At 33.4% G+C, this 25,067-nt stretch overlaps 1 protein-coding gene across 3 annotated transcripts in view; it reads right to left on the bottom strand.

The window, feature by feature from the left end:
- Positions 1-3,920: 3,920 nt before the first annotated feature.
- Positions 3,921-25,067, bottom strand: part of LOC127964711 (RNA-binding motif, single-stranded-interacting protein 1) — a 60,284-nt gene continuing 39,137 nt past the window's right edge. For all 3 annotated transcript variants that reach the window (XM_052565004.1, XM_052565003.1, XM_052565005.1), the window contains exons 5-14: positions 21,554-21,711; positions 19,735-19,814; positions 17,504-17,619; positions 15,815-15,864; positions 14,811-14,898; positions 14,681-14,731; positions 12,240-12,350; positions 10,852-10,932; positions 9,552-9,630; positions 3,921-8,232 (exon numbers count right to left, since the gene is read on the bottom strand). In XM_052565004.1, the coding sequence (XP_052420964.1) occupies positions 9,559-9,630; positions 10,852-10,932; positions 12,240-12,350; positions 14,681-14,731; positions 14,811-14,898; positions 15,815-15,864; positions 17,504-17,619; positions 19,735-19,814; positions 21,554-21,711 (807 nt within the window). In that variant the 3' untranslated portion in view covers positions 3,921-8,232; positions 9,552-9,558. The remainder of the gene's footprint in view (positions 8,233-9,551; positions 9,631-10,851; positions 10,933-12,239; positions 12,351-14,680; positions 14,732-14,810; positions 14,899-15,814; positions 15,865-17,503; positions 17,620-19,734; positions 19,815-21,553; positions 21,712-25,067) is intronic.

The following is a 25,067-nucleotide window of genomic DNA, read 5'->3' as shown; positions in this document are numbered from 1 at the left end:
TAGTGTAAAAATGAACAGAGTCACAGTCGTTTAAACAAACCAAAAGTCTCTCTCTCAGCAGATGCCTTTAGAATAATAACAGGAATGAAATAAATGTGTAATCATTGCCAGCTCGGCCTCAGTAACACAACACTGTGCTGAGAGCTGTTTTAGTTTTCTTTGAAGAAAGATTTTGAAGGTCTTGTCTTTGAAAACCTGCTTATATCACAGCATTTATAAAACCAAATTCAAATAGTGCTGTTATTTAGAAAATGTCTTCAGACAGTTCTTTTGTTTTTATTGTTTTTATAACAAAATTTATTTTTTATTGATTTTTTTATTTTATTTTTTAGTCACGTTAAACGAAATGAAAATGGGAAGTGTAGCTTAATGTGACAATAATTTTATATTTTATTTTAATAATTTTTGTATCTCACGTGCAAAAACGGTGGATGTCATGCACGTCCTGTAGATGTCGCTGTCGCTGCGTGGATTGATGCAGGCTTCTCAATGCTCTTCATCAAACACATCTGATTCAACTCAGATCCAGAAGATCATCAGCAGATACTTCTCATATCATCTCTTAAAGTGACAGAACATTTACTGGACTGAGTCTTCGAGGGCTGTTCTCTGGCTTATTCTTAGGGAGATGCAAAGTGTTTGCTTGGGTGAATTTTATTTTTTATTTTTTTAAACACACAAACAGCTCTGGAAAGAGGAACATCCACTGATTGTATAATTCTCTATAGAGAGATTAGTATTAGGCTAAAGCACATATACAGGCAAGTGTGGTTTTAAATATTTTGTATAATGATTTTGATTTCACATATACACGCACACACACAAAAACGTGTTTAATACATGTTGTTGTTTTTACTTTTACTTTCACTGTTTTGGGGCAATTTTAATCTGAAAAATGCTAAATCACTCATAAATGACATTGTTAACTAAAACTACAACTTACAATATATAAATATATATAGATTAGATTAGGAACTTTAAATTATTTAAAATCATAAATATTTCCTTTGCAAATCAGGTACACACACACACACACACACAACTATGAAAGCATGTAATAAAATGACTAAAACTATGAAATGAAAACTAAAATTAAAAGCAAATTCAAAACATTAGTACTACAATATTGAAAAAAGTATGCATATATCAATGTTACTAAAATAGCAGTTTTCCTTTAAGGTTTGGGGTAGTGTGTAGTATTTATTATCAACTTTATATTCAAACTGTGTCTATTTCCATAACCCCATAAAAGTCTCCACACACTTTTGTCTCAAACACAAGAATTGGATCCAGAGAAGATGTCGTGTGTCATTTTGTCACTCCAGACATTCACAAACCATGCCAGAGCTTCTGAAACCCTCACACACACACACACACACACACACACACAGAAGAATTAGAAATACTACGGAATGCTGACAGCTTCCATGATTTTATCAGTTGTTTTTTGTTGATTTGTTTTAGTGTCTGAAAATAAGAAACGAATGGAAATGAGAAACGGAAAAAGGAAATGGAAACGGTTTCATCAGTCAGCTCCTGATCTGAAATGCTGCTGTAATTCTGCATCAGAAACACACTTTAGAACAGTTTGGAAATTAAAACCTAGAGAAAGAGAGAAAGAGACGGCTAAGAAACACCACTTTCTTTTATCAATAAAAAAGCACAATGAGCACAAACAAAATCACACACTTCCCTACAATATAGTGAGCATTTGATTCCAGACACAGCCAATCTATCTTTACAATATTCATGACAAAACTCATCATCCCTAATAACAACCTCTCATTTCTGTCTTAATAATTATTATAATCTTTATTAGCAGTATTTATATAGTAGCCTATTTATTGATATTTAGATTTTTTTTAAGTTTCAGTAATTTTGTTATTAGCTTTTTTTCTTCAAATACTTCTATTTTTATTTTTTTAATTATAGCTTTATTAGCTAAATTAAAGGTATTAATTTAAGTTAGTTGCCAAGGCAATATTTCTAATTGCATTTTTTTATGTATTATTTATAGTTTATTTAATCTTTATTTCAATTGGATTGTTTTTATTTATTTTAATATTTCTATTTAGCTTTTATTTAATTTTTATTTTTAGCAAAATATACTACTTCGATTACTATTTTTTTTATATATATTTAAGTACCAAAAATGATTTTTTGTAGTTTTTGTTTTAGTTACAGTTGCTGCTCATTAGTAATTTTGAAAATAGCTGAAAAATTCAAATAATAACCTAGCCGTGACTGTCTGTGATTGGTTGTACATTAATCACTGAATAACGAGTGTAAAGAGAGAGAGTGTGTGTGTGCGTGTGTGTGTGAGAGAGTGTTGGGTTGTGTCTCTGTAATGGACACAGGTGGCAGAGAGCGGGCAGATGCCATCCAACTCTCACTCCACGTCTGCTGCTCTCGACCTCCTGTAGAGCGTCATCACACACACACACACACACACACACACACACACACACACACACACACACACACACACACACACACACACACACACACACACACACACACACTGCCTCCAGGACCTAGTTGGGACCATCTGACATGTCCGTATGTCTGCAGAAACACCTGCATGCCTGACACTCACACTGTACAGCTGGAAATCTTATAAAGGCATTGCATTATAAAGGTGTTGATAATGTAAATTGTAATGCATTATATCATTTTAAATATAATTATAACCAGAGTTAAAATGCATTATAATATTTGAAGGTTTGTTTGTCATGTGTTTTATGCTTTATACTTCCTAAAAGTGTTAAAATAAAGAGATTATGGTATCATATTATATCATAACTGTGGTTACAAGTATTCAGGAGATCATACAATGCATTTTAAGGTGCATAATCACTGTATTAAAACTACTTTAAGAATGCATTACATAAAAATACTTTATGTAAAGTGTTACAGGTGCATCCAAAAAAAGAGCTACTTCTATTATTTATTGTCTTGGGAAAATGAAGGAATTTTAACCCAGGTTGCTCCAGGTAAACCTGTAGTAACTGTACACACTGAAAACAGATGATGCTGTGAGACTTTTGCTCAAACACTGACACCTGCTGGTCGAGATGAGCTACTGCTGATCACCAGCCCAGAAACAGCTTCAACTCACTTCATCCAGAAATGTCTGAAACTTATTATTATTCTGTATTCACTTCCAGTAAATGGGGCTAACTTGTTCTGTTTGTATTGCCCAAATAATCTCTTATAACCTCCTTTGGTGATCCTATAGTATAGAGCATAATTCCAGTTTAGCTCAACATAATAATGTTCAAAGAAAAGGTTTGCGCAGTGTGTTATTGTCAGAAATATTATTTCTGCATTGAAGAACTGAATGGCCATTTTATCTCTGAACTCTGCTGCGCTGTATAAAGCAGAAATCAGTGTTTCACTTTTTTATAACTCTGAAACAAAATAAACCTGTGGAAATCCCAGCCGTAGATTACTGACAGAGAGAGAAGTGAAAACTCATAGAAAAACTCCTGTTCTCAGAACTGAGCATGAACCGCAGAGAAAAGCCAATGGAAAAAAATCAGTTTCCGACTGAATGCAGTCATCCTTTCATTAAATCTGCTGTTTCACGCTTCAGGTTCACAAAGACAGTAATATAGATGTTTGTATGCTTCTGGACAACTTAATAATGCATGCATAAATCCATCTAGCCAAATAAATCGTATTTCAAGCTACAGACGACTAGAAAAATATCCACTATAGAATTGTCCATGACTTTTTAATATTAATCTCCATGCTCTCCATGATATTTGATTGATCTCCATATTATCTAGATATTCTGATGCATTTCTTCTTCAGTCAAATAGATAAGCAAATAATATTATTCCTAATGCAAAATAATGTGCTAAATCAAAAGAAGATGTTTGGTCTGCATCAGCTGTGAATGAAAGACACGACATGAATAAAACAAAAATGTGTTTTTATTCAAAAGTTCTCAGAGAAATGAACAGAAATAAAGCTTCATTAACAATCTACTGGAAACAAAGGGGAGAAAAAAAAAGCTTTTTTGGCTTAAACACAATAAAAGAAACAAATACAGAGGAAGGTTTCTGATAAACTGAACACACCACTGGCAAGTGTGTGGCACATGTAAATTACAAAATCAACTCTCATATACACATCTCTAGGAAAATCTTTTTATTGGTTTTATTTTTTCAAACAGTCTGTACAAAACGTCTCTCTTCATAAATTATTACTTTTTTTTATATATAACTTAATGGCTGTCTAGTACATGGTTTTTCATATTCATGAGCAATTTCTCTCTGCACAACAAGTCTTTCCAACTTTCTGACCCAGACACAGATTGGCACTTCGGATTCGGATGTTACTAGCAGCATGAGCCACACAAGAACTCCACAGAAACACACACACACACACACACACACGCTCGGCTGTGAGCTGAGCACCGCGGATTACGCTGCTAAAAGTCTGTCTGGACTCGGTCTGAAAGCAACTGTATGGAAGCTGTTTCCTACACGGCATTAAAAAATACTTTTTCTCTCACAATTCTTTTTTTCGAGCAATAGTAAGTTCTAAACTCATAATTGCAAGTTTACATTTCGCAATTCTGACTATTTTCTTGCAATTCTGAGAAAAAAGTCTGAATTATGTGATGTTAACTTGCAATTGCAAAATAAACACCTGTAATTCTGTGAAGAAAAGTCGGAATTGTGGGATAGAAAAATTGCACTTAATTGTATTTACCTTTTTTTTATTTTTTATTCCATGATGTAACAATTCTAGGTAAAAAAAACATAAATGCAAGATCATTTCAAAACTGTGAGATAAAATGTTATTTATTGTTTATTCTGTGGTGAAAACAAAAAAAGAATTCTGAATTCAAAGAAGAATAGTCAAGGTTGCATGATACAAACTCAGAATTCTGGGAAAAATTTTATAATTATGAGAATTAAACTTGCAACTATGAAAAAGGAATAGACGGAATTGTGAGAAAGTCACAATTACCTTCTTATCTTTTATTTCCTGGGAGCGGAAGATCTAAAACAGAATTGTGAGATACAGTATAAACTCAAAATTCTAAGAAAAAAGTCAGAACTTATCATTTTAATTTGCAACTGTGAGATATTAACTTGAAATTCAGAAAAAAACAAATCAGCTGTGGGATAAAAAAAAAAAAAAATCAAAGAAAGTCAATATTCTGAGATAAAAAGTTGCAGTTCTGTGATGGAAATGAAATCAGAATTCTCACATGTAAACTCAGAATTCCAAGGGAAAAAAGACAGAATTGTGAGAGAAAAAGTGACCTTTTTTATTTTATTTTTATTCCGTGGCAGAAGCGAGCTTCCACACAACAGGGATGTCTCGGGACAACCGTGACTTTCAGCATCGCTGTTTCTCATTGGCTCCGTCTCTCTCTCGTGCACACTTTATTGTCTACTTCCTATGAACTACTGGAATATCTTGTGATGAAAAAGCAGCAGTTTTTTTTGCTTTCGAAACGATGAATCTGAATGCGAAACGACACGTTCAACGCACAACTTTCCTTAGAACGATAAGAATAATAACAAAAAGAAAAATCTGTTTTTCTGAAGAAGAGGATTATAGTATTTCAAAAGAAAAAACCTGAAAGAAATCAAGTGTACGTGGGCAGCTCCTGAGCTGGCCGTTTGGTCTGGAGGGGCGGGCTGAACCTGCTGCCCGACCAATCAAAACAGAGGACAACAAAACTCTGAGGTAGATAACTGGTCAACAAGACCCACCAGGTCAAAAACACAGTCTTTTGGAAGACAAATCAGTGAATAAAGCCTTAATAAACTATATCGTGAGATTAAAATAAAATTAAAACCTTTTCCTGTAATGGATGCAATTATTATTTCAAATGCTGTTTCCTAAAGCCTAGTGAGCTGCCATCTGTATTTTCCAGAAAATCACATTTCTTATTACCTAAAACATGTTGTTGTCATCTGTTTCATCATATATAGATGAAATGAATGTCAAGCATGCGAAACATGTTGGTTAGAGTTTCATTTTTGATGTTTATAATGAGTTCAGTTGGTTTTATACTTCAGATTTTTTTATTCCTCATCTGAATACTGTTATATTTAAAGGAGTTGTTGTGGAGTGAGGGGAACTAAAATACATGTTTTTTATAGTGTTTATAAGCATTTCATTTTATCTGTATTTTACATTATTTCTGAATGTAATAATAACATAATTGTGACTTCTCTGTGTCCCTTTTCTCTCAACAATGCAATTTTGATCCATTGTGACTTATATAACTTATATGTGACCCTGGAGCACAAAACCAGTCTTAAGACAATCTTCATTTTTGATAAGTAATATGCATTGCTAAGAACTTCATTTGGACAACTTTAAAGGTGATTTTCTCAATATATATATATATATACCTATCAATTTTTTTTGCACCTCAGATCTTCAAATCTCAATGGAAATGGAAAGCTTATTTATTCTGCTTTCAGATGATGTACAATTCTAAAAAAACAACAACTTCGTTTTGATTTTGTGCTCCAGGGTTACATATATAATGCAATAAACATAATCAGTTTTTTATAAAACTGACTTATCTGTGTGTTTTTTTTTCTCTTAATGCAATTCTGACCCTGTGTAACTTACATATATACAAACATATACACACATATATATAATGTGTATAATGCAAAATATGGAGCATAGAAAGTAAGTGCACTACTTTTGCAAAATTCTAAGGGAGCATTACACGTATCCTTTACTGAGAAGGCAAATTCCTAATGCCTTTTGAGTGAAAAATCCATCCATTAACTTAAAAAAACTAATATTTGTACTGTTATTTTACTGCAATCTTGCCAGTGTATGATGCATTAATGAAATATGATGCTCCCTTAGAAGGCAGCAGCCTATGTAGGCAGCTCACTAGGGTTTCAGAACAGAGCCGTCGTTTCAACCTGTCCTCGTTCCGTGTTTTAGTTTCAGTTGTCTCCGCTCTGTAGTGATGTCTTTGATTAGTTTGTGGCACTTGCTAGATCCAAATCGTCCTTCAAATCGGTGTCCGCACCTCGCCAACTACAGACAAATGAATGCATATGTACAAAGAAGGCACATTCTCCACAACCACAACCCAGTCTGTCATAAAGTCTCAGTGTGGCCCACCTCGAGAGAAAACAACGTCACGTTTGCGTGATCCGCTCGCCGACCGTCTTTGGTGAAGTAAACTTGAAAGTGCCGAGATTTGTTTGCCTGGTATAATAAAACAAGCACTAAAATCTAAACGTTCACCTCTCCCGAAGAAGTTGTCACGGGAGGTTGCACTCTGAATGATATTCGATCTGACTGACAGGCCACGCCTCCCTCCCGCCCCCTAATTAGAATACGAGTCAAAGCTCCTCCCCCTCCCACACAAGTTCATCTAAAGCTAAACTACAACACCGAGATTTATAAACGAAAAGGCAAATATCAAAAATGTGATCGTTCAGCAGAATTTCTACCACATTCAAACAACCAAAGACTCGTCATCGCCTCTGATTATAAAAACATTAAATCCTATTAAAACTCCATCAGCGTTATCACTCAAAACAGTATGTACTCTAAAAGATCGGAAAAAGCAAAACACCGAAATCCGAGCGTGGCGGAAATGTTCCTCTGCGCGATGCTAAGAAAGCCCTATTCAGCTGATTTACAAGGCAGCAGCCGGACGTCTTTTCTTCGGCTACTGTACGGGAAAGAGTTTAAGGCAAATCGTATAAGACGGACAGATCGGTCAGACCGAAAAAGATGAAGCACACGACAAAAAACACATCAACGACACTCACACCGCAAGCACAAATGCAATCTTTCTCAGGATGTCCGGCTGACAGATCTCTAAAAACAAACGTCTGTTTCAGGACAAAAGAAAATAGAGAGAGAGAGAGAGAGAGAAAACAAATCCAAAATCATAAAAATAAGAAGAATCTCCATGATGACGTTCCTGCATCTATGTGACGATCCTTGGTAAAAAATAAACGTTGTTTCCTTAGTAAAATAAAACTTTTTCTTCCCATTTCATTTGTGTTTTCTTTGTCAGCATCCTCTGATGAAATGAATCCTTGATTTGCACCTAATGGAACTTATACCAAAATAGTTGAAGTAGTTTTATTATAAAAACCGAGGAACTCATCGTAGAACCTGTGCAAAAAGTCGATTCATCTGTAGAGCCGGTCCTTCAAAGGAAGCTGTTATTGAATTAGCAGTCTTCTCCTTCTCTCTCGAACCCGGACAACCCTACGATAGAAACAAGAACACCTTCAATCAACTGCGTGTATCAAATTTGAACATTTATTCAGTGAGGAAGCATTCAACTGATAAAAAGTGACAGTTAAAAACACGGAATGTTAAAAAAGATTTGGATTTCAAATAAATGCTGTTCTTTGGAACTTTCTACTCATCAAAGAATCTTGAAAAATAAAATGTATCCTGGTTTCCGCAAAATTATGAAGCAGCACAACTGTTTTCAACATTGATAATAATCAGAAATGTTTCCTGAGCAGCAAATCAGTATATTAGAATGATTTCTGATGATCATGTGACACTGAAGACTGGAGTAAATTAAGTTTTGCATCACAGGAAAAAAAAATGCATTTTAGAATATATTCACATAGAAAACAGTTATTTTGAATTGTTAGAATATTTCACAATATTAGTGTTTTTACAGTTTTTTTTTTTAATCAAATAAATGCAGGCTTGGTGAGCAGAAGAAGCTTATACCGAATAAAAGCCAATTTCTCAGTTAATCATGAAGTTGAGCTTGATGTAATTAAATAATTAAAGCGATATGCACAACACAAACAAAAAAGAATCTAAGTGATACTTTTAAAATAACACTGGATCTGAGCATTACTATTAAATGTATATTCAACAAAAAAATTCCAGGTAGGTAATCACAAATTTAATATTACTAAGTTCTCATCGTTTACTTGTTCTCGTGTAATTCCACCCTCATATTTTTCTTCTCTCTACCAGCCTTTATAAGCTTTTGAATGAATCACATCAGGTCTGAGATCAATTGATTCCTCCGTGTCATTTAAAAGTTCAGTCTAAACGAATACGTCCTATTGACTATTTTAATGATGCTTTTGGATCTTGACAGCATGAATCACCATCCGTTATTACTGTACAGGAAAAAATAACACTAGTCTGGAATGACTAAATTATGAACGAATCTTCTTTTATTTTTTTGTGAACTATTCCTTTAATTCAGACAAAACACACAGATCAGGATCAGAAAAGCAGGACTGCAGGTGACACAGAAGCACTCAAACCAATTCCTGTTTACACTGCCAGACCAGTCATTTCAAACAGATGTAAACCAATAATGCAGCAACACTTGAAATGACCTCTAAACATTTAGATAAGAATCATGCACAAGGTCTCATCCTCCTTGAACCCAGAAAGGCATTTTGATCCTCTGTAGAGGACACTTGTTCGGTGAACGTCTCTGAGAATATACAGTTCTGGTGCATCTTAAACAGGACATCCTGAGCTTTTCACACAAACCAGATAGATTCGGGTTTGACTTCTGTCTGTATGTGTGATTTTTTTACCTCTTCATCACTTGGCCTGCTGATAGGTATAAGGTGAATGATCACTGGACGACTCCACCTGAGGTTGTGGACTGTTCTCCTACAACAAAACATGCGGTTTATTTTCTTGCATTGATGCACCAAACTAGCAAAAACCATGAAAGTTTAAATCAAAACAGAGATCTGCAGTGCGAATGTAATATAAGTCAGAATATCAGTGACTGAAAGTAGTTTTCTTCACATCTTTTAATGATTACATGCACTATTAGGGATGAACGTCACAGAACATCATCATATTTCTCCTAAAATAAGAGAACATTAGATTACTCATTCATTTTTTTTATTCCTTTTTTACTTTAAAACAAACTGTAAAAATAAATAAATTATAATATAATAATTTTCTTGCAATGCTTCAATTTAAATAAATGTTGTTATTCTTATTATTACCATTATGCATCAGATGAATACGGATTTAGGAAGAAAGTGCTTAACTGTCGTAAAATAATCTGGTTTACTGTAAAAATATATTTTTTTATAATACAGTAATTAATTGTTTATCATTATAATATATTTATTTTACATATTTTATTGCTGAAATTAACAGAAAAGTAAACCCACAATACTGCAAAGTATAAAAACTTTAATAGTTCAATTTAAATAATAATTTACTGTTATTGTTATCATTATTATTATGCATCACAGTAATAATGATTTAGGGAGAATTAACTTAAGTGTCAAGAAAATAATCTGACAGTGTAAAGCAATGAAAAATTTTAAAATGGTCTGCGTTACTGTAAAATTACTGTAAATGTATTATTATTAATTATACTGTAAATTTAATTGATCAATTTATTATTTTAATATTTAATATACATCAGGCAATGCATAAGCTACTACTATAATGTATGTATACTGGGCTTCAATTTAAATATTATTATTATTATTATTATTATTACTTTTATTGTTTTATTTTTATTATGCATCAAAGTAATGAAGATTTAGAGAGAAAGTGCATGAAAATAATCTCACAGTGTAAAAAAACTAAACAAAAAACACTGTTCCTAAAGACACGCTTTATTTTCTTCCAAAGTATTTCTTTTGTTTGATTTTGAGTGGAGTTAAGTGATTTAGAGTCCTGTTCCCTGGAGATGTTCTTCACAGGTTTTGTGCGATTCTCTTCAGAGCATTTCAGCACAGTTGCACAAGCCCAGTCTGTTCCTGAACTTTTCTCCATTTATGGTGATTGTGAATTCAGGAAGTTCTTCAGTACAGGACGAGGTTAAATCTGTGTCTGGGAAAGTGTTTTTCTTTATGAACCCACCTCTACTGAGACGGCGGTGGTCTGCATGTGAGTGTATGGAGGGATATACGGCCCCTGGAGAGCTGGACTAGCTGGCATAAACTACAGAGAGAGGGAGACGAGAGATTCACATGAACACACCAACATATGCTGCTACAAATCTGCACACGTTGTGTTTTGTGCTCTCATTCCATCAGCAGTTTTATATTTGCTTTCTTTTGTGCATTTCTGCTGAGTTGTGCATGAGTCATGTGTTGCCAGCATGTTTAAATATATACATTTTTGTAGCCTTTGTCCAGTATTTGCTGAATGATCTGTCTTTTGTTAAACACACACACAAATATTACACTAAAACTTCCAACATAAAAACACATTTTTAAATATGTACAGAAAATATTTTTCCATTTTATGTTTTAATTGCAACTTGATTATTCACCAGTAGGTGGCTTTCAAGTTTAGTCATGCAGCTTGCTATAAATAGCATACTAATTCTGCAGTATGTAGTATGTATACCGTGCACAGCCTGCAAATTTGTATGCATGCATATTCGGACCTAATGCATTTGCCAAAATATGCAGTATGCAATAATGCACACTTCATAAAAAATTGATCCCATAATGCAATGCACTCAACTTGACTCAATGCACTTGACCTTTTTAGATTTAATAACAAATAAATATCAGAACTGAATTTCAATATTTTTATATTTCTATTCATTATTTTACTGGGTTGCCAAATGTTAGGAAATTAGGATTACCAATCCCATAATCCAATGAACTCACTTGACTCAATGCATTTGACATTTTTAGGTTTAATGACAAATAATATCACAAATGAATTTCAATAATTCTATATTTCTATTAATTATTTTACTGGGTTGCCAAATGTTAGGAAAATATGAAAGTTTAATAAAAAATCCAAATAAAAACTATCCCTGAATACAAAGCCAAATTTTAGGAAATTAGGATTACCGATCCCATAATGCAAAACACTCACTTGACTCAATGCATTTGACCTTTTAAAATGTAATGAGAAAAGTAATATTGCATGCCTATTTTAATAATTCTATTGGGTTCCAAATGTTAGGAAATTAGGGAAGTTTGATTAAAATGCAAAATTACTTTTTATTTCATATGCAATGTGATGAGGTAATGTGACAGCAATTTACCATAGAATTTTTTAATATATATATATATATATATATATATATATATATATATATATATATATATATATACTGCCTACTGTTTTGCAATAAAAAAAAAAGAGTAGGCAGTATGCAGTGTATGCAAATGCTGTTGCATTCCATCTGCATTCACAAACAGACTTTAACAGCTGGAAATGATTTTGCCGATCTTGAAGAAATAAAACAACACATATGTAAGCATTCAAGTGTTGACTGTGCTCACCGTTCCTGCACTGCCCATAGAGAGGTGACTCATCTGCTGAGCAAGAGGTCCCATCATGGACGCGGGCTGCAGAGACATGGAGTGATCTATAGAGGGCGATATCACTGCTCCCTACCACACAATGAGAGAGTTACACTACATTTATTCATTTAGGAAGTTTAAGCAAGAAAGACACATTCATACATTTCCTTTTACAACTGGCCAGTTTGAAATAAATCAATATAAGTATGATTATTTTACTTGATATGTGTGTGTGTACTATGTATTCTCAAGCATATGAAGTAATATAAATGCATTTTCCAGTGCCTGTAATTGTTAATTCAAACTATGACATGTTGTTGTAATTAACTGAAATATTTTTTTTAAATAAATATTAGATAAAAAAAACAGACTTAATATGTTGCATTGGCTAAAATAAACATGAATAAATAAATGAAACTTGACTGTTTTACTCAACATGTGTACTTTGCATTTTCAAGCATTTGTAGCACAAATATAATATAAAATAAAAAATAGATGAAAAATGTAAAAATAAAAAAATGCTGTTTGCCAACTGAACAAAATAAAATACAATTAATAAGTATAAATAATACTTAACTTTATTACTCAATGTGTGTATTATGTATTTTCAAGCATTTGCAGTATGCTGACGAAAATGAAATAAATAATGCTCTAACAAAAAAGTTGGAAATAACCAATTTAATGATTGTATGTATGCAAATTAGTTTATTTCAATAATAAAATAATTTGCTGTATTCACCAAAAAACCTAATACTAGTAATACCATGGTATTCTTTTAAATGTGGGATAAATAATGCATGTGATTATTAATATGAAGTAAATGTGACTTATTTGAGAGTTCACGCACCCTATGATCTCTTTTAACATGTCCCAACACCCTATAAAGCCCACTTGGCAGGCGACTGGAGGGCCCTAGGTCTCTCTGGGACGTGCGTGATAAGTGAGTCAGACTCAGTGCCATCCGTGCCTTTACTGGCCTTTAAATGCCACAGTTTCCTCATTTCTGATTAACCACACTCAGCTCTATACGTCCTGCCTCATAGCAGTCATTATAGCACACATTACTGATATACATTACACACACCCTCTCCTAAACAAACAGAGACAGAGTCTCATTTAGACCCTCTCTGTATGACAGAGTCATTCATGCAGCTTCACTTATTACACACACACACACACATCTGGGTGTGATTCAGTGTTAATGCATGTATGCAAACACACACTCACAACAGTATTTCCTGCACAACAGTGACGGCCGCTGCCTTTCTTCAGAAGTAGGAAACACGTCAAAACCGTTTCATGTTGCTTCTAAAAGCAGCTTCTCAAACAAAGAAACTACTGAATGAAATATCCGACTAAAACCAAGGTGTCTGTTCTTTGTAGCAAGGTTATTATATTAGTATCATAATAGTATATAATAGTTTCTGTTAATATGTTGAATTTTATTTTATTTTTGTATTTTCTGTTTTCACTTTACTTTTAGGTTAAAGCTTTATAATTATGTTTGTGTAGTTTGTGTAATGTATGTGTATTTTTGTCATTATATACATACATATGTCTATATAGTATTATTGTTATTATATATTTTTATTTATTTGTTTACATTTATTTAGGTTTAGTTATTGTATTACTTGTAATGAAGTAACAAAGTAACAAACTTGTTTTCCTATGATTTTGATCACCACAAAATACATATGACAATATTATTATTATTATTTTACTTTTCCACAGTAATGTTACAAATGCACATTTGCTAAGGTTACAGAAACTTAAATTTGCCTAATTTCCAACTGGTTGTTCATACGACAGCCTAAAGTTAAAGACAAATACATTAGTTTTGTTATTATGCTATTTTGTATTATATAAAATAAATAAATTTTAAATAACGAATAAGTAAAAAATAAATAAATAATAAAACACAAATAAATAAATAAATAAATAAATATAAATAAAATTAAATTAAAAAAATATTACAGTTATTAGTTTATCCAGTTATTTTATTATTACTAAAATACAAATAATTAACAGAACAAAGTATAAAAAGAATTAAAAGAATAAATAAAATAATTAATATTATAATTATTAGTATAGCCAGTTATTATATTACTATTAGCATTAGAAATAAAAAGAAACATTTCTTTATAAATGTAAACTTCAGACCGATTCTGATTGCATGCAGACCTTTGATGTTGTGCCTAAGTACCAGCTTATTAACAAATTTTATTTGGCATAAGATCGCTTCTGATTACTCAGAATGAATGCATGAATTGCTGTGGTTTCTGCTGTTAGTATGTGTGTTTGTTTGGACTCTCTGTCCCCGTCGCCCACACTCTCAGTCTATGAGCAGTCATGAGCTAGTTCAAGAGTATTTCTCCCACACACACACACACACACACTGCTCATGACAATCAGAGACTCACCGGATGCTGCAAGATGTAGGGCTGATGGGTGACCCAGGATGGATTCTGTACCTGAACAATCAAATACAGATTATCAGCGTCCCTTAAGATGCATCCATCGCTCTGTAAGCAGTAGAGTTTGACATGTTACCTGGTATGTGGACATAGGGGAGATGTATGGAGAAAGAGGGGTCTGTGTGATCATTCTGTTTGTAATACTGTAGGCGGCTGGATAGAATCTGTAGAAAGATGAAATCAGTATATTTCAATAATTATTGATGACCGGTTGTAAATATAGCATGATGACCTTGAGTATGATTAAGCTGCCTTCTAAGATTTATTGTTATGGAAGTATATAAATATAATTCATTCTGTACTGAAAAGCATCAATAAGTATTAAGTGCTTGACTATTTTACTCATTATTTGTGTGAACGTGGCATTTTCAACAACTATTAAAACTAAAATTGTTCTTATTAATTGGAAAAAAGCTGAAAATAATAAAAATAAAAATGTATATATACCTTTTAAGAGAGAAAAAAAGTACAACTTTAAATGTTAGAAATTTTTATTTGGTATCTAAAAAATACATAAAAAAATTAAAAAATAATAATAATAAAAAAATAAAATAAATAAATAAATAAATAAAATAAAAACCCTCAAAGAAAAAAATAATGAGACTAAATATTTAAAACTTTTAAAACTTTTATATAAATTTGAAATGTTGCTTTGGCAACTAAAAACAAACAAACAAATAAAATAATAGAAAATAAAATAAAACAGAGTTCGAAATAATTTAATGACTGGATGTTCTGGAATAAAAATACTAAAAATGAATCAAATTTACTACAAAATGATGCTATATTTAAAATGTAACTAAACGAATTAAATTAAATTTAAAATAAAGCTGAATTAAAATAAATCCAACAAAACAATTAACCAAAAAATCTGACATGAAGAAGCATTTAATAAAATATATAAAAGCTAAATAGAAATAACAAAAATAAATAAATAAATAAACCACAAAGTAGTAAGCACTAAAACATGAACTTAAATCAAAAATAAAACAAAGAATATAAAAATAAAAGCTAATTCAAAAATACTACATTAGTGTATAAATAACACTAGAATAACAATGGCTCTTTGGTGTCTCGTACCCATTTTGCATAGCAGCTGTGGTGGGGTCGTACGTGAGAGTCATGCCAGTCTGTGAGAGAAATACAACATAATTACACACTGCTCAACTCATAGCTGCTTTGATTGAAGTGTTGAAAATGAAGTCAAAAGTGTTGTGCCACTTATAGCTTGTGAATCATGTGAATCTGCGAAGAACTGAACTGAGCAGAAATGATCTTCAGTTTAAAAGCTAAGCTCCTGCAGCATTTCAGCACAGATACAGACTTGCTTTGATATTTTGTTTCCTGATGCATTGACATCATGTCATTAAGTGTGGCGCTGGGGTGTTTTGTGGCTACTGTACTTGTCAAATGACACAGACCTGGAAACTAATGACACCACTGCTTTCTCCTCCAGTTTGAAGCCACATGTTTAAAGTTGTCACAGCCATTTCAACATAATATTTTATCCTGGCATGGACAGAATCTGACGAGTCTGTCCAGTCAAATTTTGTGCAATGCACAGATAAAACCTGTGAAACTGCAGAAGGTTTAATGAAATGATCTGCACTGTGATTATCGACTCAATTAATTGATGTGATCTGAGACATTTTACTTCTGATTTTCTTTACGAATGGTCATGTGACGTGCTCTGCTCCAAAACCAAGTTAGATGTCAATAACGGCTGTACTTTTAGCCATCATATTTGAAGGCTGGTAATTCCCAGAATGCATTGTGACAAAATCAATTGAACAGCAGATAAAGCTAAAGAAATGTGGATTATATTAAATAACTGAATATATATGAATATATATATATAATTGTATTTTTAGTTCGGTTTAGTTTGATCACTGCTTTTTGGGACTAGTTAATGACTAATTAAAAACAAATCTCAAAATGCTTTTGATAATAAAAACTAATAATTGAATCCTAAAATTGAATGCTCAAAATAAAATAAAATAATACAATACAATAAACAAGAGTATAATATTTTATAAATAACAGAATAAGAAAAATGAAATAATAAATAAATAAAATAATAGAAAAAAAAAACGAAAGACATTTCTTTATAAACAGAATGCCATGTGATCAAATCACAGCAAAAGAAATGCTGATTATATATTTTATTTATTATTTAATTCTGTTCTGAAGAGTACTGTGCCAAAAAAATAAATAAAATCAAAATATTAAATAAGAATAAAATAATAAATAACGATAATAAAATAATAATAATTGGGTATTATATTAATACTGGACAAATAACTTCAAGATGTCAGACAAGGCAAAAGAAATGCTGATTATTATAAATACAGTTCATTCAATCTCAAAAAGTAGTTAAATATCTGTGTGTGAGTCTCCTGTCACAAAATCAGTCACTTATAAAGGCACATTTCAGTTCTCTATGTTTTGGAACAGCATGAGTGTCATGATGGGAAATGACAGGTGACTAAGCAGTTCACACACACACACACACACACACACACACACACACACACACACACACACACACACACACACACACACACACACACACACACACATACGTCTCAGTATCACTTCTGTAGTTCATGTAATATATGACTGTACTGGTGTAGCTTGTGTAAACACACACACACACACACACACACACACACAGTGTGTTCACTAACAAAGCTGTGGCAGGTGATATATGGCTGCACAAAGCGATCCGGACACACACCATGGTGGAGAGAGCAGAAGAGCAGTACTCACAAGTCTGGTCTCTCCGTCTCTGGCCCAGGCTCGTCCGTTCTGCACATATTTATTTTGACTCTGCCGCTTCTTCTGGCCTCCGTCCGCAAACTTGCACAGCAAGGGTTCTGACGGGGCTGCAGACACACACATGAACCCTCAGCGTGATGTTGACTGCTCACCCGACCAAAACCATCATAATGTGACCGCAGAAACGGCTGGAGATTCTGTTAAGCCCCAGCAGAACTGCTTTATGTTATTAAGTGCATCAAACAGGGATGGGAAATATATTTGACCAAACTCTGAAACGACTTTCCTTGGATGACATCACAAATGGCTCATATTTTAAGCCCCTCCCCCTCTCACTGTATATAAAGCCCTCTTTTCACAGTCTGATCAATGCACAATATATCAGCACCACGACAGGTGAACACGGCCTCTGATCGATTTCATCCGTCTCTGTGTATTCAACATCTAAGATGCATTGTCTAGCAATAACTTAAAGAGACAAAGGTTTAACCCTTTAAGAGCAAAATCTTTTCAATATTTTATTGTAATATGTCGTGCTTTAGTTAATTATTCTGTCACTTAAGAAAAAAATCATGATTCGGAAAATCATAATTATGAGATTAAAAAGCCATAATCGGGAGATAATTTGTAATCATGACAAAATGTCTACATTGTTACTTTTTGTCATAATTATGACGTTTTGGCAATTTTGACTTTTTATCTCTGAACTATAACTAAGAATGTCATAACTTTGACTTTTTTATCACGTAATTTTAACATTTGTTGTGCTAACTATGAATTAAAAAAATTATGATTTGTTTTTCTTGTGTGGTAGAAACTTCAAAACTATTTGAAGTTATTTTTATTATCTATTAAGTTTAAAAACATAAGACTTGCAATATCTCCCATTTATTGTTTTTCAGCCATAACATTTACTGTCCTAATTATGACTTTTCATCTCATAGTTTCAACTTTTTATGTCCAAAGCATAATACATTTTTTTCTTCATATGTGGAATAAATGTCCAAATAATAATTATGTTAATAATATTTTATTAAGTTATGTTTATATTGAGTATCTTTTTATTCCGATTATTGGTTATCAGCCATAACATTTGGACTTTTTGACAGACTTTCTTATCTCATAATTATGACTTTTAATTTAATAACCTTAACTTTTAATGTCATAGAATTTTATTTCATAATTATGACTTATCAAAGTACTTTTTTCTTATGTGGCGGAAATGATTTTTCATAATTTTAAGTTAGTTTATTAAGTTATGTTTTCTTTTTGAAGATAGATATGCAATATCTGCTTATTACTAGCTTTCGGCCATAATAACATCTAAACTACAGCATCAGCCACAGTTTCAGCATTGGAGCATCCCTCATTTCTTTTGCATAAAACCCAGTATTTTTCCACACACTGAATATCAATGTTGCATGAAAAAACACATCTTATTACGGAGGTGAAATGGGATGCATTTATTGCCTTTAATGATGCAGATTGCGATGTTGCTTGACCTTTTCTGTTATATATTTTCAGCTTTATTCAATGTTTCTTTGGTGCACATGTAAACCTAAGTGTGACTCTTATATGCCGTCATCTCAAGACCCCCGGGCTCCATCCTCAATAACTTGGAGAACAGGCATCTCATTTGGACGCTGTCTTCATATAATCCCCTTCCTGCCTTTCTGACACGGTCAGTGGAGACTATTTCAGTCTAATAATCCAATTAAAATGCTTAGAAAGGCCACGCCAGGCCAGTAAGAGAAAATTAGCACACATTGCTTTCCCTTCAGCCCCAAATGAGCCTCCACGAATCAATAAGCTGCATCATGCCCGTGTAGTTCCTCCCAGCTCTGTAATTTCAGCATTTCGTGCAGCGAGTCTAAATCTACATTCGTGCGAAAGCCGTTTGGTATGGCTGAGCGATTGCGCCACATGCCCGAAAGCCTGTTTCCATTTAGACCCCATCCGAGGAGAATCATTACCAGAGAATGAATGAATGTGTCTTTATGCTCAAACAAAACACACATTAAAGGAGCGGTTCACCCAAACATGACAATTCAATCATTTACTCCTATTACATGGAGAAAAGCGGCAGGGATATCCTTCAGAAGTCTACCTTCTCCTCTCATGGACGAAAGAAAGGCATACAGATTTTGGAAACAATATGAGGTTGGGTAGCTTCATTTTTTATTGCATTAAAGCAGACGTGAAGCAGGCAGACGCACACTTACCCATAACTCCAGCTGGTGTTTTCAGATATTTCCCGTTGAAGTGAGAGATGACAGCTTCACATTTCTCTGTCGACTCCATCCTAGAGAAACCGAATAAAGCTTTACACATTTCACTCTGGGTTTGCGTATTTAACTTCATTCCCATCACCTGCACCAGCTGTCACATGTTACCGTCATATGAATGAAAGCTAAGGGATTTTGCATTACATAAAGCATAATGCACTCGTTTGAATGCATTAGATTAAGGCTGGTCATATAGTTCCATGATCTTTCTTTTCCTGACATTTAAACTTCAGTTAGTAAGTTCGATTCATTTCAGTGAATCACTTCTAGCTTTTTATTTTATTTTAGTGAATCGGTTCAAAGCTCTGATTCAGTGATTAATGCATGCACTCAAAAATGCCTCCCCATGGCATTTTTATGCATTTAAATGTTTAGCAAAAATATATGTAGTTAAACATTACGGTAACACTTTAGTAAAGGGTCCAATTCACACTAATAACTAGTTGCTTATTAGCATGTCTATTATTAACATATTGTCTGTTTATCAGTGCTTATAAAGTACATATAATGCATGACATCCATAATCCTACCCAATACCCTAAACTTAACAACCACCTTATAAACTATTAATAAGCAGCAAATAAGGCGTTAATTGAGGCAAAAGTCATAGTTAATGGTTAGTTAATAGTGAGAATTGGACACTAAAATAAAGTGTGACTAACATTACTTTTAATTTTCATATTTTGTCATATCCCTGCGTATAAATCTTGCTTCGGTTCATTTATCGAGGAAAACATGTTTGGATCATTTTAACTGCAAACAAATACATTGTAATCAATTTCAGAATACAGAGATTTGTACTGAATATCATCAGGGTACAACATTAAATGATCATAATTGTTTAGATATGCAGAGCTAGGCAATATACATTGTGTTCATTATTAAAAACAATATTTATGTTTATATTGTTGTTATTTGAAAAATGACTTCTCGAAACCTTTTCATCTGATTATACAGCAATAACCCATGGGTTAGTACAGTCAAATAATCAAAAGAGGATAAAATATGAACATTTTAGTGTATGTTTAGATTGGAGAGCTATGAAAATCATACGTTTAGCCAATGTATTCTGTGTTTATCATTAAAAGCAGTTTTCATTGTTTATATCTCTATCGTTATAATACTTCTGGAAACACATTTATCTGATTAAATGAACTAGTTTTGTTTTATTTAAGGGGTTTTCCACTCAAACTTTGCAGGAATAACCTTTAGGTTAGTACAATCAAGTCATCAAAAGAGGGTAGTAATTGACATTTTGCGTGGAAGTTTTGCCAAAGCATTCTGGTTATCATTAAAAACCGTTTTCAGCATTTATTCCGTTATTTGAAAACGGATCCATTTATCATGACAATCTATTTTTTTATATATTTATGTCACTGGGATTTGAAAAACGTTCTTCTCCAACTGATTAGAAGAAGCAGTTCAGATTTCTCTCGGCGTTTCTTCACTCAAGTGCGTGAGAATAACACTTAGGTTGGTGCAATCAAGTTTGTACTTGTCATAAATTTTGCAAAGAGAAGTTGAGAGAGTTCAGTTTCCTGGCTGATACGGCAGATGCACAGCTATGTTTTCAAGGAGCTGACTGGCGCTAAGAGTCATGGGAGGTGTTTGTGTTGCGGCGGGCACGACGCCAGGGGCTTTCCATGACGCCTGGTTCCCTCACGGATTGAACCACGGTGAGGGGAATTCACAAAGAATGATAGCGTGACAATAAGAGTTGATCTGGTGATTCGAGGGTCAGATACTAGACTCTCACCTCGCAAATCCGACCCCTCGGCTGGCTCCGTTGGTGTCCCGCAGGACACGAGTGGAGACGACCTGTCCGAAGGGCTTCAGCATGGCCTCCAGCTCCTGTTCATCCATGTTCAGCGGCAGGTTAGATATGTACAGGTTAGTGGGGTCCTGCTCCTGTTGCTGTCGGGAGAAAAAAAAAAATAAAAACAGTGAGCTTTGTGCCATTTTCCTGGTGAAAAAGTCTCTCATCAATGAGCTCAACTCCTACCGAACCTGGAACATCAGTGCAATAATTATTTTTAGCACAGGTAGGTTACACACCTGTAAAAACATCTCAGATCTTATCGTTTCAGTTCATTCACACACTGCCAGAGTTTCGTCAGAGTTACTATGTCACACACTTTATCAGTTAACGGAAGACAGAACACCTGGAGATCTGACAGCAGAAATCACTGACCATGCACACCTGCCATGCAAAACAACGGGCCTGTTTCAAAACCTGGCGAGCTGGACGCATGGACGCCTGCTTACAGGTCCCCCCAAATACATAATATAATCACAGCCAATCAGAACTCCAGACAACCAATAACATTTCCTGAATAGACAATCTAGGCATCTGTTAATTACACTAAATTTATATACACACATACATAATTAATTTTTAAACATATATATGCTTCATATCTTGAGGAATTGCATTTACTAATATAATCAGCATAATAAGCACAAATATTAACCATTTAACCAAATATTTAATTTTTGTAAATATATTGTATCAGATTATTATATTATATTATATTATATTATATTATATTATATTATACAATTTGTTTTTAGTATTTAATACACACCTAATATATAATAATCTGATACAATATATTTACAAAAATAATATTATTATATTACTATATATGTAATATTTTGTATTATATATCTGCAAAATACAGACCTAAATGTATACACACACATAGATATGTTTTGTCTAATATACACAAAAAAGTATTCAAATATAAACACAAAATATAAAATATTATATAATAAAAGTATTTTATCTTTCTGAAACTTATTTATTATAGAACAGTAAATATTACACACACACACAAAACGGTATATTAACGGTATTTTATATTTGGTAAAATTTTCACTTATTTTGTCTGATGCATTATGGGATTGCAATCTCTGCAAATGATCCCTTCATTGCTGCCTCCCTTTTAGAACAGGCTTCGTGTCAATGCCTTAAGATGCTGTCTAAGTAGGCAGCTCACTAGGTTTTAGCAGCACTGCGAATGAAGACAATATCTGAATACTTACATGGTACAGGTGAATTAAATTCATAAACGAGGCTAAAGTGAAAGCATGTGTCCCTCTCCGGCCACTCCTGCTAATAACGGGGTGAGCATTAATATTAATGAGCGGCTCATTTGCATGCGGCTCTCGGCCATCCCCCAACCGAGCGGTGAAACCTCGACTGATTTCCTGCCATAGTTTCCCTTCCATCAGCAGAAACGGAAAGCGAAACAGGCAGAGACTCTCTCCAGGGACAAAAGGGCCGCTACATTAATATTCATTAACATCCTACTGCGTTCAATCTCCACCTAAGAGATGGAGGAAAAATGAGCAGAGCAAAGAGGAGACAAGGGAGAGGTGGGATTGGATTACTATAGTAATACGCTGACAGGAAAAAATCAGCATAGTGCCATTAGGAAACAATGGCAGAGGGCCGGCGCTCCAGCAAACAGGCGCTGGAGATCCAAAATGATGTTTAAAAAAATATTAGCTATTAGGAATGACAGTGTCCATAACTAAACACTGAAGGACGAACGCTGAAGGTAATAGCGGGTGTTTTATGGGCCTGTTTTTGAATGGCAAATAATTGAGGATGTGCTTGGCTTGCTCCAGAGGGAGAACTAAAACACCGGCGTGGCTTTAAACAGACGTATCCAGACTGAAACCTAATACCAGAGGCACATAACGGAGCTGGCTCTGCTCTTCAGGGTCACGTTACAGCACCATACACAAACTCTGGAGGCAAAAATAAAGCATGGATTAAAATCTACTACCTGACTAATATGCAAAATTGAATTTTAAAAATGCATTTAACGCAGGGATGTTTTCAACTATTCAAAAGTGACAGTAAAGACATTTACTTTACAATTCTGCTCTTATGAACTGTCAACTCATTGAAAAATGTTGAAAATAAAAATATATGAAATTACATGAAGCAGCGCAACATTGCAACACTGATAATAATCAGAAATGTTTCTTGAGTAGTTAAATCATCATATTAGGATGATTTCTGAAGATCACGTGATACTGAAGACTGGAGGAATGATGCTGAATACATATTCAAACTGAAAACAGTTATTTTAAATTGTAATAATATTTCAAAATATTTTACTGTATTTTTGATCAAATAAATGCTGCCTGGGTTAGCAAAATTTATTTTTCTGACCAAACAAATATATTTAACACATAAATATATTAATATATAAAAATATATTAATATTAAATATATAATATTTGTATAAATAAATTCAAATATAAAGTATATGTGCAATTTGAAGACAAATATAAACTGACTATTATTTCTTCATAAATCTAACATTTTTGTTATATAAAAAAATAAACTGGATTAGCTGCAGTGTTTTTTTTTTTTTTGTATAATTGACATACCATTACTCTTATTGTTAATGTTATATTTAATTTATTACTTTTTTTTTTAATCTATCTTACATTTTCTGTTTTCACTTTAATATGAGTGAAAATCTAGTAAGTGTAGTGTTTGTCAATTTAAAATATATCTATATAGTTTTTATTATTCTAGTTATTTTAATAATATCAAGTTAAACTAAATGAAAAAGAGAAATATTGCCCAGGCAACTAGCTAAAATAAAAGATGTTTATTTTTTAAATATTTCAAAAATGTTCCAATGTTCTATTTGTTCCAAATGTGTATCATTTGCAAAATTCCACTAGTTCATGAAATTTGTATGACTATTATTCCAATATGTGCTCTAAAGAAGAAAGAAATAAAACAATATTCATGCTACACTTAGGTTAAGTAATGCAGGGCTGGTGCATCTGGCCTCAGATTAGCGGACAGAGCGAGGCTGTGCACACATGGAAATCAGCTCAGCGCTGGAACGTTCTGACACTGAGCCGCTTCAGGCACGCAATGCTGAATTACATCTCTCAGGTCAGGCATTAAGAGCTTTACGCTGATATCACTGTACAGATGCTGAGAAAAGCAGAGCTTTCCCCTTTACATCAATCCCGCACATGCACATCCCTATCAGCTGATTGCAATAAATGCCAAATACCAATTTCCAGCACAAAAACACAATATAAATCAGCAAATCTTCAGAGAATTCAAGTGTGAAATATTCCACTAGACCAGTATGAATCTGAATAGCAGTGCAGGAAACATTGCTATCTGTGTGTGGGCTTGCATGTGTGTCACCTGCTAACAATTTACTCAACACCAATCATGTGACTTCGACAGAAAAAGCACACAATATGCGTGTGGAGTAAGTGTG

The sequence above is a fragment of the Carassius gibelio genome, chromosome B9, assembly GCF_023724105.1.
Source record: "Carassius gibelio isolate Cgi1373 ecotype wild population from Czech Republic chromosome B9, carGib1.2-hapl.c, whole genome shotgun sequence".
In the NCBI taxonomy this organism is placed as follows: domain Eukaryota; kingdom Metazoa; phylum Chordata; class Actinopteri; order Cypriniformes; family Cyprinidae; genus Carassius; species Carassius gibelio.
The sequence above is the reverse complement of the archived record's forward strand: the minus strand, read 5'-3'. Positions and strand labels throughout refer to the sequence as shown.